This window comes from Gracilinanus agilis, chromosome 2, assembly GCF_016433145.1.
Source record: "Gracilinanus agilis isolate LMUSP501 chromosome 2, AgileGrace, whole genome shotgun sequence".
NCBI lineage: Eukaryota > Metazoa > Chordata > Mammalia > Didelphimorphia > Didelphidae > Gracilinanus > Gracilinanus agilis.
The window spans coordinates 538,700,203-538,715,871 of NC_058131.1; the positions used below are offsets into that span (position 1 = coordinate 538,700,203).

General features: G+C 36.8%; 1 protein-coding gene across 1 annotated transcript in view; it reads left to right on the plus strand.

The window, feature by feature from the left end:
• The window catches only part of RYR3 (ryanodine receptor 3), a 570,927-nt gene that overhangs the window by 550,280 nt on the left and 4,978 nt on the right, over positions 1–15,669 (plus strand). Inside the window, exons 93-101 of the mRNA XM_044660040.1 lie at positions 2,899–2,941; positions 3,477–3,604; positions 4,087–4,147; positions 4,663–4,809; positions 6,033–6,167; positions 8,119–8,275; positions 8,940–9,004; positions 9,722–9,822; positions 14,063–14,114. Of these exons, the coding sequence (XP_044515975.1) occupies positions 2,899–2,941; positions 3,477–3,604; positions 4,087–4,147; positions 4,663–4,809; positions 6,033–6,167; positions 8,119–8,275; positions 8,940–9,004; positions 9,722–9,822; positions 14,063–14,114 (889 nt within the window). The remainder of the gene's footprint in view (positions 1–2,898; positions 2,942–3,476; positions 3,605–4,086; positions 4,148–4,662; positions 4,810–6,032; positions 6,168–8,118; positions 8,276–8,939; positions 9,005–9,721; positions 9,823–14,062; positions 14,115–15,669) is intronic.

Sequence of the window (15,669 nt, forward strand, 5' to 3'; positions counted from 1 at the left end):
TCAATCTGGTCATTTCTGGTCTTTGATTTACTTGCCTCACTTTCCAATTGTGAAATTCTGCCTTTTAAAATGTTATTTTCTTGCCAGATCTCTTCCATATTTCTCATGATCTCAGATCTGAACTCTTCAAGACCTTGTGACCCATTTTCATTGTTTTGGGAAGGTTTGGATTGTTTGTTCTTCCTCTACTGTTTCCTCTGTTGTCTGGATTTTTTCTGTGTAAAAGCTGTCAAGTTGTTAAAGGTTTTTTCTTCTTCATCTTTCTCTTCTGGTTTTCCTCATGATTCTGGCTTGCCATTGTAAGCTGAGTTCCCTCTCAGCTTTATGCTCGCGCCCAGGATCTGTCTGCACCCTTTAGACTCTTGAGATCTCAGGTCTAGTTGTTTTGAGACAAGCTTCCTGGTGGTCTCCTTGCTTGTTCTTCTGCCTGAAGCTCCTTTAACAGTCTCAGGGAGCTGCTTCCACAGTCAAGCACCACTCTGCACTGGGTCCCCACTCAAGGTCCGCTCCTGTACTCAGAATCAGCCCCTTTGTCCGAGCCTTAGTCTGCGCCTTAGCCCGCACCTGTGTCAGCCCCTTCGCTTGAGCCTGGGCTCAGGGTCTGTGTTCAGAGTCCGTGAGTTCTTTAGCCTCTTGGGGGGGGGGTCTTAAGTCTTGCTGCTCTTAGGAACAAGCCCTGATGAGCTGCCAATTACTTAATGGGTGCCCCAAACTTGTTCTGACTCGTGCACTGGCTTTGGAGGTGTAGGTGGTATGGGGTTGGGGGGAGGGGGTTGCTCTGCTTGTGTTTTCGTGAGAGCTGTTTCACCCCTTTATAGCATGGAAATGCCCCGATCCCACGTATCTTTGATGCTGCGCCCTGTTGTGGGGTCCCTTCTTTCCTCTGGATTTGTTTTTATGTTCCCTTGAGGAGTTCTATATGCGTGGGTTAGGAGAGATCCAGCAGTTACTTTTTACTCTGCCACCATCTTAACCCCGCCTCCTCATTATCAACCTAGCAGCTACTTTTTAAGGAGCAAAGGGCTCAAGAAGGTAAATGAGCTGACTAGAACCAAGAATAATCTAATCTACCCAGCAAAACTGATAATCATTCAAGAGGAAAAATGGTTATTTAATGAAATAGAGAACTTTCAAGCATTCTTTATGAAAAGATTAGAGCTGAATAAAAATATGACTTTCCAATACAAGACTTTAGAGAAGCATAAAAGGGTAAACATGAAAAAGAAATAAAAAGAGACTCAATAAGGTTACAGTTTTTCTTTCTATATGGAAAAATGATATCCGTATCCTCTAAGAACTAGAGCTGTCAGTATTAGGACAATTAGAAGGATTCTATCTACTTAGAGAGTGCAGGAGTGAGTCAATTATATTGGAATGATGTATAAAAAAAGATGGACAGGAGAAAAGAGGGAAGAGAGAGGAAGAATGGAGAAAATTCTCTCACATAAAAGAGGGATTCAAGAAAAAGCTTTTATGGTGGAGGGGAAATAGGAGGGGTAAGTAGTGTGCAAACCTTGCAACTAAATTGGTTCAAAGAGGAGACAATATGTATGTTTATGAGGTGTATATGTTTGTGAATAATCACACATACACAATTGGTAATAGAAACCTATTTTACCAAACAGGGAAGTAGGAGGTAAAAGGACTAAGAAAAATCATCTCAAAGCTACTGCTCCATCCTCAAGTCCTACCACTGATGTTTCATCCATATGGGCTCATGATCTCAGACAAAGCAAAAGCAGATTATTAATTAATTAGTAATTAAGAGATATGCAGGGAAACTGCATTTTGCTGAAAGGTACCACAAGAAAATGAAATAATATCAGTACTTAATATATATGTACAAAAAGGCATCACATTCAAATTCTTGAAGGAAAAGTTAAATAAGGAATAAGAAAAATTAGATAGTAAAACCATACTAGTAGGGGACCTCAACTTTGCCTTCTCAGAGACACATAAACCTCACCATAAAAATATTAAATAATTCAAGGAGATGAACAGAATCTTAGAAAACTTAGATATGATAGACCTTGGGGGGAAACTATATTGGAATAGAAAGGAGTGTTCTTTTTTCTCAGGTGTACAAGATACCTTCATAAAAATTGACCATGTTAGGATGTAAAAACCTCAAAAAAAACCACCAAAAAGCAGAAATATTAAATACACATTTTCCAACCGTAACACAGTAAAAATTAATACAGTTATGGAAGCATCTCATAGAATTGCTACCTGGAGATGGGAGAGGGGCAGGGTTCCAATTCCATTAAGTCAGCAGAGCACACATGAGTTATATTGGGGAAAGGGATAACAAGAATTCATATTTATAGGGTATTTTAAGGTTTGGAGAGCACTCTCTTTACAACAAACTTTTGAGGCTGGTTCTATAAATATTATTATCCCAATGTGACAGATGAGGAAATAGCCTTAGAGGAGTAAAGTCTTTTTGCTCAAGAATATACAGCTTGTCAGAACTGAGATTTTAACCCAGCTCTTTCCAACTTCTAGTATATGACTCCTTCTGGGGCAGGATGGGTACCAGCAGATTGCAGTGACCTCAAAGGGATCTTCTAGATTTCTCTCGGACCTTTTGGAACTAAATATCTAGTATACAGCTATTCTTATTCTAACTCTATTGCACACTATTCTTAACTATTGGTCAAGAGAGGAAAATAAGCCAGCAGCCAGAGTGGCCAGAGCAGAAATGAACAGACCTGTGGTAAAACCTAAATCCTTCATCAAACATTGCACCTTCACAAATCAAGTCTCTGTTCCCCAAAGCAGAAGGCTTTAGAATTGAAAAGCCAAGATCAAGATCCATGAAAGGTCATTAAATCTTCATCAATCTATATGATTGTCCAGATATTGAGAACTTTTCCCTTTTTTGTTTCTCTGCAACAGGTCTTTTCCTAGCAACTACTGGGACAAGTTTGTAAAGAGAAAGGTATGTTCTATTACTAGGGATGGATTCTATTGCTACAATGGGGAGCTAAGACTATTTTTTTTAACCCAGAAGAATTTGATATGACTTCATTGCATGTTACCTCCTGACAAGAGTTATCCATGGAGGCAGCACAGTCCATGTGTCTGCATGTACAAAATGATGGCTTTATTCTGCAGTCTCAAGAGCTTTGTGCCTACATTTGGTTGCGAGATTCTTAGTCATTGTCATCTTTTACAAAGAAACCTCTTGCCGCTTCCCACCACCACCACCCCCCCCCACCAAAAAAAAAAAAGGGAAAATACCAACTTGAATGTATATAGCTATTTTTAATCTAGTGTTGTGGAAGCTTGATTTTCTGCCATGTTTCTTTTCCTCTTCATTTCATTTCAACTCTATGGAAAATCCATCCATGCTTTATAAAATCCCAAAAGATATTGGAACACAATTATCTATTCCTCTTGCCTCATTTTAAAGCAAAAAGTGAGTGGTAAGGTGTATGACTGTTGAGCTTATTTTATCCTCCTTTCTTTTTCAGGTGATCAACAAGTATGGTGACCTTTATGGAGCAGAGCGTATTGCTGAACTTCTGGGTTTGGATAAAAATGCCCTTGACTTTAGCCCAGTTGAACAGACAGAACCAGAGGAGGCTTCCCTTGTGTCATGGTACTTAGATGACCATCTGTAACTAAAGGAGTTTGGTTAAAGCTGAACCATTTTTCTCCCAATCCAAACAAAGTTGAGTGGTGTTTTCTTTAATGCGTGGCCATTAATTATTTTCACTGAAAGGATAGCCAAAGGAAAAATGGTTAACAAGTAATTTAATACCCATCTGTTTCATTCGCCATTTCACTACTCTCCCTGATTTGAGGTGTTTTGGTTAATTCTATGTGTAATGAAAAACTGAGGTATAAAGGTAGAGAGAGGAGGAACCTCTTTAAAAATGATCTTAGGTTTTTTGTGTTTAGGAATTTCAGTTTTAAAAAGTCCAATTCAAAGTACATCTCCAGAGGAAAAGCTACAACTTGATAAAGCTCTGGGCTGTATTTCAGTTATTAAACATGGGAGAAAGAGGTTAATTTCCTCCTTATTAAACACTTACCTAAATCTTGACATTTATGATTTTGAAATTATTTGATCCTCTTTAGGCTGAGCTCTATCGATATGAAGTACCATATCTGGAAGCTGGGAGTTGTTTTTACCGACAATGTAAGTTGTAATTGTTTAAAGAAAAAAAAGATCTTTACTGCAATGCTCTTTACTGCAAAGGGCACATATATATATAGGAATCATCCTTTTAAAAAGCCTGAGTCAGAAGCTCAAGGAGGCCTTTGGGTGATAGACATCCAAACAGTGGAATAAAGGATGCCCAGAAAGATTAGATGAATTTCATTATCAGAGGATATGGACCCAAACCCCACTCAACAATGCTCCCTCCTCCATTGATAGAACAGGACAATGCAGAGTAATCCCTCAAACTTTGCCTTACTTAGCCTTCATTATAGTAGTTCATACATAGAACCGCCAGATCTAATGATACAACCTCAACATTCGTGCCCATGCAGTTCTTTAGCTTAATGATCAGACAGTTGCCATCACCTTTCCAAAGTAAAGATGTGACAATACTCAAATATCTTTGTCCAGTAGATTATCACAGGATATGGAAAAATTATTAGAAGATTTGAAGTACTGCTTAACTTTCTCCTATTGAACACTGTTCACAGTCCTTCTTATACCTGGCTTGGTATACAACCATGTCTATCCTTGGTCACTACAACAACTTCTTCTTTGCTGCCCACTTACTGGACATTGCAATGGGTTTCAAGACACTGAGGACAATTTTATCTTCTGTAACTCACAATGGCAAACAGGTAAGAGCTACTATGAAATGAGGCTTATAATGATATGGAATAGAAATAAAAGTGAAAGACTTGAGGGTAGGGAAGGGTAGGGTGCAAAGAGAGGGAGATGATACCTGAAAAAGAGAGGAACAGATGAGGGAATAACAGAGTAAGCAATCTGACAAAATAGTTGTATCAATCTTAATTATACAGGTATCCCTTCCACGTCACATGAGGTTAGGAGGTGGTGCCCCTCAAACCAGAAAATCCGGTAAATTTTTTGGCCCTATTTTCATAGCAGAGAAGTCTGAATTTTTCTTTTTTCTTTCATTGGATGTTTATAGTATCTTATTGTAAAATTTTGGCTAAGTATTTGATCAAAGGTTATTTTAAACATTTCTGAGTTTCTGAATTTTATCTGTGTCATTTGCTGGCCTTTCACATGTTATATATAGCTTCCATAAAACTTCCCCCAAATTACCATTTAATTTCTTCTATAACATGTCAAAACCATAACAGGGAAAATTGCAATGTGAAAGGGATACCTGTATTTATTATTATCCCCATTTTATAAAATAAGAAACTGAGGCAGAGGTTAAGCAACTTGCCTAGGTTCACAAAGCTATAAAGTATCTGAAGAGGGATCCTTATTCAGTGTTCTATTTACTATATCATCTAGTTGCCTCTAAGATTCAGAGAATGGTTCAATTCTCAGCTTCCTCATTATCTGCCTCTGTGACACAGAGCAATTTATATCATCTTTATAGTCCTAAGTTCATCTGTAAATGTGAATGGTAAACTTGATCATCTTTACAGTTCCTTTAAGTCTAAATCTATAAAATTCTAAATCTATAAAATTCTCTCATTCTTCACAGAATGGAAGTGCAATGCTGACTCAAAGAACTTTGAATATTCAATGAAAAGTCCTAAGTTTTGCAGAAATTTTTTTCAATTTCTTTCATTCAATTCAGTAAACACTAAGTATCTACTATTTGCCTTCATACTGATTCTCTTTTTCCTCCTTTGCCTCTCTACTTGATTCACCTGTTTTTTGTGTCTTCTTTTTCCTGCCCCACAAATTCTCTGATCTTTTTAGAACCAAGCACCCAAATCATTACTATATTTAACTTGCTTTTCCCTTTCGAGGTCAGAAGCAGTTGTTTGTCTAAATACTGTCTACGTAAGTAAATAAGAAAAACCTGCAGAACAGACAAAATTTGAGTCCTTTTCCCTCTTTCTCCTCCCATGCCCAGCTGGTACTAACTGTGGGACTCCTGGCTGTAGTTGTTTATCTCTACACCGTGGTGGCTTTCAACTTCTTTCGAAAGTTCTACAACAAGAGTGAAGATGAAGATGAACCAGATATGAAATGTGATGACATGATGACGGTAACAAAATTGTCTTAGACTCTGTCTTGTTAACTCTCTCCTTGGGAGACGAGGGTCTGTGAGTGAATGCCTTGGAGAAGTCAACTGGGGGGGTAGAAATTTCATGGTTTAAGTTTCAAGAAATTTTGGTTACACATTTTATTGGTAACTTTCTTTGACAACTAGTCAAATTCTTACTGAGATTTGAGCAACCCATCACAGATTGATGAGTTGATCCTGCAAAAATAATGTAACTTTGCAAATGGAAGAAACAAACTTTATTCTACATAAGGGTCCACAGGCTTCATGAGGGCAAATGACAACACAAGAAAGGTTAAGTACCTTTGGTCCCAGTGGAACAGCAATCAGGATTCCTTGATTTTGGCTTTATGTTCACTGCTATAGTATTCTTAGACAAATCACTTGACCTTTCTGGGCCTCAGGTTTTCTCATCTGTCAAATGATGCTGTGGACCAAATGAAAGGTCCTTTTTATAGTACCTAGCATTCTAGGTTCTAATTCCTATAATGCAAGCTGCTTGTTAAAAAGTTAGTATCGGGCCACAGACCAGTCTTAATTTTAAGAGCTTCACTGTCATCTCTCAAGCCATGGCTACTTTTTAAGCAGAGGGAGTTTTCTCCAGGAAAAAAAATGTGCACCCCTCTTGCTGACAAAGTAGAAATATTAGTCAGCTAGATGATTTGCTTTTAAAAGGCTCAATTTAAACTCAATGAGATTCTTACACCTTAATATTTTTTTTATGATTCCCTGAGATGTCAAAAATCAAACATGGGCATATTGTGCACTCCTGCATGGATAAGTCAATTAATAAAAATCTTTTGAGACAATATCCATTTTGGGAACTTAAAAAAAACTCTGAATATATTGTACAAGCCAGAGTGACCAGAGTAGCTTAGATGGCAGCTGGTAAAATAAAATTGTTTTGCCACTGAAAATGACATTTAATCTGCTTCTGAAAGAATATTAAAATCCCTGACTAACCTTCATCACTATGTAGACAACCAATAGCAGTGAATCAAGTTATATTGGCAAGAATATTAAAGAATATATTCTAGAGCATTCACCCCATGAAAACTTGTGGGGGTCTCAAAGCATCCACTGACTTTTGGCCTGGAACTTACCTGTAAAAGGCATCCTGAATACTTCATTTTTACTTTTTTTTTTTAATTGAACTTTGAAAAAGATGGCAATCCCAGTCTAAGACTATAGACACTGAGACAGAATTAATAATTTTTAAAGCTTAATTAATTTTTTTCAGCATGAATATGACAGTCATGCTTTAGAAACTTAAAGCCTAGTTCCACTGGATATTTCCTCTTAAGGAAAGCCATCTACTTTATTGTAGAAAAAGTTTTAATCAGAATGACTTTTCTGCTTGCTTCAGCAGCACATATACTAAACAATTTGGCGAGACAGTAATCAACACCATCAAATGTAGATGCTAACTTCAATAGTACTAAGGGGATTTTGACTACACACACACACACACACACACACACACACACACAATTGCCCCTGGATATCGGTTGGGTTATACATATATCAGGTTATTACAAACTCAGTGTATGGCAGGGATTGGCGAAACTTGAAAAGTGGAGAGTGTGCCAAGATGTGATTGCTTTGGAGGAGGGGGAGGGAATTTCCAAGCTATGGCAAGCCGGCTCTTGTGCATAGCTGGAAGCAAGTTCTGATGAGTAGCAGCTGGAAAGGGGAAATAGCAGTGACCAGCCCTTATACCAATAAATATCCTCATCTGCACACAACTTCAGTTATTCATTCCTTAATTAAGCCACATAAAACTCAATTCATTGACTATCTTCACTTAAATCTCAAAAAATGAATTTTATCTGAAAACTTTTATCCTTAGTGTTTGCCATCTTCTAATCATGTAGATTACCTCCTAATCATATAAATCACAATTTGATTTTTAAAAATCCTTTTCAACTTCTAGTGTTATCTGTTCCACATGTACGTGGGCGTAAGAGCTGGAGGTGGTATTGGAGACGAAATCGAAGACCCTGCCGGGGACCCCTATGAAATGTACCGGATCGTCTTTGACATCACATTCTTCTTCTTTGTCATTGTCATCCTACTGGCCATCATTCAAGGTACCAATGCCAGGGGCTTTGAACACGGAAAGGGCTCAGCAAAACTAGTTCTTTAAAATACATCCGAAGATATAATCTCCATTGTGAGAGCTTAGAAAGTGAATGTTGCAATTTGGTGCTAAATTACTGAAGGCTTCTTCACAGACCCTTTCCTTGGTCCATGTGTCCCTTATAAACAGCACAACTACAGCCTCCAATGCTGGTAGCTACTGATTATTCCAGTTTAACCAAAGAGATAACTGAGACCAAGAAAAAAGGCAAGTTTATTGTCAAGACATTAATAGTAATGAATTCAGGCCTCACAACCTCCTTTTGTGCTCTAGTATTCTATCTCCTGTCCATCCCTTGCCTCTGACCTGATCTGTATGCCAATATTTCCAAACAATTGCTGAATAGGATAGTTTTCTAAATACAAATTAATATTTCAAGATAAATATAAGCGAATGAGAATAATATCCAATATTCATCTATAAGAAAGCAAGGTTTTTATGGGGAAAAACATGGATAATTTTCTTGAAAACCTTATGTTTATCCATTTATAGTAGTAATCCCTAAATCTTAGATGAAAAGGGAATAGTTTTGCTGTTTCCCCAGCTCCAGTATGACTTTATTATATGTGCATCATTTGGGGAACTTTAATTTTCTTTCTATTTAAAAATCACAGGTCTGATCATTGATGCCTTTGGAGAACTGAGAGACCAGCAAGAACAAGTGAGAGAAGACATGGAGGTATGATTTATATACACCATCTTCTCCATTAAAAAATAGAACCTTAGAAGTGAAAAGGATCACAAAAATTAGCTAATCATAAGAGGGCTGAAATGACCAGCCCAAAGTCGCACAGATAAGCTAGGAGCAAAAAAGACTAGGAGGCTAGGCTCTGACTTCAAGGCTCAATGAATTTCCCATTTGATTATGCTATCTCCCTCACATCCAACTGTGCCTTTTGTCTATCCAGAGCCAAACCTGGGCAAAATTATGAACTAGATAAAAATTATTTTAGTGTCCTTTTAAGTGGCCCTCACCTGTTATGTCCCAGTGCCCTCATCTTTTAGAGCAGACAGGCACCTTTTGAAGCCCTGTCATTATACAGATGAGGAAACAAGCCCAACATCCTACAAGAATAAAGTGATGAAGATCTGAACCGAAGTATCCTGGACTCTTAAGTCCTCATTTTACTCTCTGGATGCCTGTGGTACCCTACCCAGGCCTGCCTCCCCAAATAGCTTCCTGGTAGTCCAAAGCACCTTTTCCTTCAATGAAGTTAAAAATTTTCCAGGAAGTATTTATATTTAAGAGCAGCTTATTAAACCTAATGTAATAAACTTCTACTGGTGAAAATTTGTAAGGGATGTTTTAGGGACTCCTTAAAATTGTATGTGTGGTAACCACTTATCAGTAGAAACAACATCTCTAATATTTTTATATCTTCTACTGTTTTCTTAGACTAAATGTTTCATCTGTGGAATTGGCAATGACTACTTTGATACAACACCCCATGGTTTTGAAACACATACATTACAAGAGCACAATCTAGCCAACTACTTGTGAGTACTCTTAATGAATAGATATGGCATTTTGTAGAATGGAACTTGGACAAGAAGAGTAGTAATTATTCAGTATTTATTAAGCATCTATGTATTAGGTTCTAGGCACACAAGTATAAAGAATAAAATAAATGGCTTACCTTTTAATAGGGCATTCTGGTACCTCAATTATCATGACAAAGAGCTTAGTATAGAATTAAAAATTTTTTGAACCAGTAAGTCAAGGAAGGAACCTAAAAATCCTGTTTCTCTCATCATTTCTGATGAAAAGAGTAGCTATCTTATAACCTGCCACAGACAAACTAACCTTTTTTTTTCCATAAAGGCAAGGTATTATATGGGATTCATTTCTTCATACTGGGTACCTTTACCATCCAGGATTCTCACACAGAGATGGAGATAGATAAATACTTGAACTAAGAAAAATATGATACTAATGAGAGAGAAGAGTGAAAAAGATCTATGCCACAATTCTCTGGACCAGAGGTTCTTAATTTTTTGTAACATGTACCATGTTGAAGTCTGTTGAAGCCTCTGGACTCCTTTTTATAATAATGTTTTTAAAAGCATAAAATAAAATGCATAGGATTAAAAAGAAAATCAATTATATCAAAATACAAATGATCAATTTAAAAAAACCCAATAAAATCCAACAGTAAGAGATAAATTCCATTTAAAATAACTGTAAACAGCATCAAATAATACTTGGGATTATACCTGCCAACACACACAAAGGAATTGTATTGACAAAATTATAAAATGCTCTTCACATAAATATTAATTACTCATGGGTAGGACAAATCAATATAATAAAAATGACAATACTACCTAAATTAATTTGTTTATCCTGTGCCATTCCAATCAGACTACCATAGAACTACTTTATAGAGATAGAAAAAATAATAAAATTCATCTGAAGAAACAAAAGTTGGATTCAATTCAAACAAATCAAGGGCATCAATGAAAAAAATTATGAAGGCAGACAGTCTAACAGTGTCAGATTTCAAACTACACTACAAAGTGGTAATGATTTTATTTATTGGTCCTAGGTAAGAAATTGAGCAATCACTGGAACAGACTAAATACACAATTTATAAAAGCAAATGAACATAGTAACCTAGTGTTTGATAAACCCAAAGATCTCAGTTATTGAGTCAAGAATTCACTATTTGGCAAAAACTGCTAGGAAAACTGGGAAGTAGTCTGACAAAAACTGGGAATAGACCAACATCTTATACCAAATACCAAAATAAGCCCAAAATGGATATTTAAATTATAAGATATAGGGTGTTATCATCAGAAAATTAGGAGAGCACAAAAAATACCAGTTATGGATATAGATTTTGGTTTATGACCAAATAAGACATAGAGGAATGCAAGAGGTAAAATGGGAAATTTTGATTACATAAAATTCAAAAAAAATTGCATAAAATTAATGCATCCAGGAAGCTGTGAAAAAAATTTACACCAACTTTCTCTGATAAAGATCTCATTTAATATGTTTACATTTGTACATACGTGTGTGTGTGTGTGTGTGTGTGTGTGTATGGAACTGAGCCAAATTTATAAAAATAAAACTGTTCCCAATTGATAAATGCTTTCAGGATATGAAAAGGCAATTTTCAGAAATAATCAAAGATATCAAAAGTTATATGAAAATGCTCTAGATCAGTTATGGGCAAACTTTTTAAAGAGAAAGCCAAAGGAAAGGAAATGCTCATCTGTCCATGTGTTTCTAAGGCAGCTCTTTGAAGTTTCATTGTATTGTATCCTACTCATTGTATTCATCAGATCCTAGGAATAATGTCGTGGCTGGATAGAACATTTCAGGGGTCCTCATCTGGCCCATGGACCGTAGTTTGCCCATTACTGCTCTAGATCACTAATAATTAGAGAAATAAAAATCAAACAACTCTGAGGTACCTCACCTATCAATTGGCTAAGATTAATGGAAAAGGAAAATGACAAATGCTGGAGGGGATGAACTAGCCCAACCCTTCTGGAGAACAATTTGAACTATACCCAAAGGGCTATAAAACTGTGTATCCCCTTTTTGAACCAGCAATACTGCTAGTAAGTCAATACCCCAAAGAGATAAAAGCAAAAGACACGGATATCTAAAAATATAGAAAGCATCTCTTTTTAGTGACAAAAAATGAGAAACAAAGAATACTCACCAATTGTGGAATAATTGAACAACTGGGATTGTGATATATGATTGTAATATAATAGTATTTTGCTGTAAGAAATGATGAAGGGGATAATTTCACCAAAACCTGGGGAAAATTATATGACCTGATGAAAAGTTAAGTGAGAAGAATCAGAACAATTAACACGGTAATAACGATATAGTAAAAATAATCAAGTAAAAAAAAAAAAAAGATTTAGCCATTCTGATCAATACAATGATCCTTGACAGTTCCAAAGGACTCAATGAAAAATGCTATACCCTCACAGAGAAAGCAGGTGAACTCTTGTGTACAGATTGAAGCACATTTTTTTCCTCCTTTTTTCCCCCACAAAGCTAATGGGGAAATGTTTTTCATAATATCACATGTATAACTATTATTTGGAGGGTTTTTTGTCTTCTCATTTGGGGTTAGGGGGTAGAACTTGAAATTGAAAACAGAAAGAAAAAGAATTCACAGGTCCCAGTTAAGAACAGCTCTAGAATATGATCTCCAGGGCAGCTTAATTCAACAAACATATTTCTTAAGCTGCTCTTATGTGAAAGGAAACATATACTAGGTGCTAGGGGATAGAAAGGCAAAAATGGAAATGGATTTCCAAAAGAATCTTGAGAGCAAGACTAAACTTAAGTGGTTTTTTTTTGTTTTCTTTTTTTTATTTAGAATATTTTTCCATGGTAACATGATTCATGATGCCCCCACCCCCATCCCCTTCCCTCCCCTCTCCTAGAACTGACAAGCAGTTCCACTGGGTTGTACATGTATCATTGTTCAAAACCTATTTCCATGTTATTCATATTTGTAGTAGAGTGATCTTTTAACATCAAAGCCCTAATCATATCCCCATCAAACCACATGATCGATCATATGTTTTTCTTCTGTGTTTTTCTGCTCCCACAGTTCTTTCTCTGGATGTGGATAGCATTCTTTTTCATAAGTCCCTCAGAAAGTCCTGGATCATTGGCATTGCTGCTAGTAGAAAATTCCATTACATTCATTGTACCACAGTATATCAGTCTCTCTGTACAATGTTCTCCTGGTTCTGCTCCTTTCACTCTGCATCAGTTCCTGGAGGTCTTTCCAGTTCACATGGAATTCCTCCAGTTCATTATTCCTTTGAGCACAATAATATTCCATCAGCAACAGATACCACAATTTGTTCAGTCATTCTCCAACTGATGGATACCCCCTCATTTTCCAATTTTTTGCCACCACAAAAAGTGTGGCTATGAATATTTTTGTACAAGTCTTTTTCTTTATTATCTCTTTGGGGTACAAACCCAGCAGTGGTATGGCTGGATCAAAGGGTAGGCATTCTTTTAAAGCCCTTTGGGCATAGTTCCAAATTGCCATCCAGAATGGTTGGACCAATTTACAACTCTATCAGCAGTGCATTAGTATCTCAATTTTGCCACATCTCCTCCAACATTTATCACTCTCCTTTGTTGCCATATTGGCCAGTCTGCTAGGTGTAAGGTGGAACCTCAGAAACTTATACTGTTTTAACTGTAGCTGCATCCCAGGATGTAGGGGAATAAGGCACATTATGACAATATCCTATATATGGATTAAGACCCTTCTGGTCTTTGGTACTGTCCGACCTGAAATTTCAGGATGACCCAATCCCCCTTTTAATAAGGTGTTAAATAAATTATTATATACAGATGTATAATGTCCTGATGGTTTAGCTAATATGGTCATGAGGCATCTCCTTCTCTAACTTATCCTGAGCTTCCATCTCTTATTTCACTTATTGTCTCTAACATTTGAGAAAATAGAAAGCAATTTTCCTTAAGAGAAAATTGAATACTTGATTTTAAGATTTTATATTTTTATTTGAAAATAAATTTTTAGTCTTTAAACCTTGAGGCCTCTATCTCTTCATTACCCTAGTTGTGAAAGAGATGGAGAGAAGGTAAAAAAGACTGGGTTGATACTGAAACACACACACTGCTGACACCTCTCTCTCTTAATGTTTCAAGCTAACTCATTTCTTAACAATATCAATTTTTACTGACATTTATTTCCTGTTTCTCTTGTCCTTATTTCAGGTTCTTTCTGATGTATCTGATTAATAAAGATGAAACAGAACACACAGGTCAGGTGAGAAAAATTATGTTTTTAATATCAATCACAGTCTGCTTGAGCTAATAAAAGTATGTGAGTGTACACACACACACACACACACACACACACACACCCCTTCCCTGGGAATGTCCAAATCCCTGAAAGCCCAAATGAAGATTGGTCATTCATCTTCTCATTAAGTTCCTCTTTCAAATCATAAACTCTTTTTGAATATGTATCTCTGCTGATTTTCATGTTTAAGTCACTATATTTGGGTGGGTCTGTAAAACTCAAAATAAGAAGTGGCATTCATATTTAATTTCCCAATCTCCACTATCCTAGTTACTTATCCTGCCCCCATGCTTTCTTTTAGCAAGGAATATAAGATTCATTTCAGTATTCATTAGCTACTTCGGCTCCCTCCATGCTTTAGCCTTATGGAGCAGTGGTAGAGCTTACAGATGGGTCCAAGAGAGGAAAACTCGGAGTTGGGGGGAAGGAAACAATCAGGAAGTGAATTACATAAAAAAGAACCATAGCAAACTGTATGAGAGATAGGACAAGAGAGACTTAAGTATTGAATAAATAAGAAAATGTAAGTGATATGCTTTCGCATGCAAAAAAGAATGAATACAGTACCACTGAGGAGCTTAAATCCTAATGGGGAGAAAATCTGGAACAATTTATAAAGTAGCAGTTAATAATGTAAGGATAATTAACTTCTAAAGATTTGCAACTGATCACAAACAATGAACCACCACAATTCCAAAGGGCTTACGATGAATCATATTATATCCACTTCCAGGTAAAGAACTAATACAGTGATGGGCAAACTACAGCCAGGGGGCCAGATGTGACCCCCTGAAATGTTCTATCCAGCCATGCGACATTATTCCCAATCTGACGAATACAATGAGTAGGACACAATACAATGAAACTTCGAAAGAGTTGCCTTAGAAACAGACCGACAGATGAGCATTTCCTTTCCTTTGGCCCCCTCTTTAAAAAGTCTGCCCATCACTGAACTAATAGAATCATAATTTTTTTCTTTTTCTTTGGCTATGTGCCTAACATGAAATTTCGTTTTGTATGACTATATGTATTTGTAATGGGTTTTGTTTTTCTTCACTTCTCAATGTATGGGAAAGGGAATGGGACAGAATTTGTAAAGACATTAAAAATTTGGAGGGATGGTAGAGAAGGCAGACATTCATTTGATCTCTACCAAATTCCCTCCCAAAAAACATAACACCTCAGAACAAATTCTGGAGCTGTATAACCCTCAAAAAGATATGATGAAGTAAATTTTTAGCCCAAAACAACTTAGATGGCCAGCACCAGGGATCTTGTGCACCAAGGCAGGGCCAATCAGGGTAACAGGCCTTGGGCCCAGCTGAAATAGCAGCAAAAGCTCCCAGAACTCTCAGCCACAAATGGTAATGGGGGTTGGACAACAGCTAAGAGGAAGATTATAGGGTCCTCTGCTGGCTCTGGGTGTAAGACTTTTGTCACACTGCCCATATGCAAAACCAGGTCACAGTCCAGGGGCTCAATCTCAGGTTCAATCAGAGCATTAGCAGATACTAGCAAT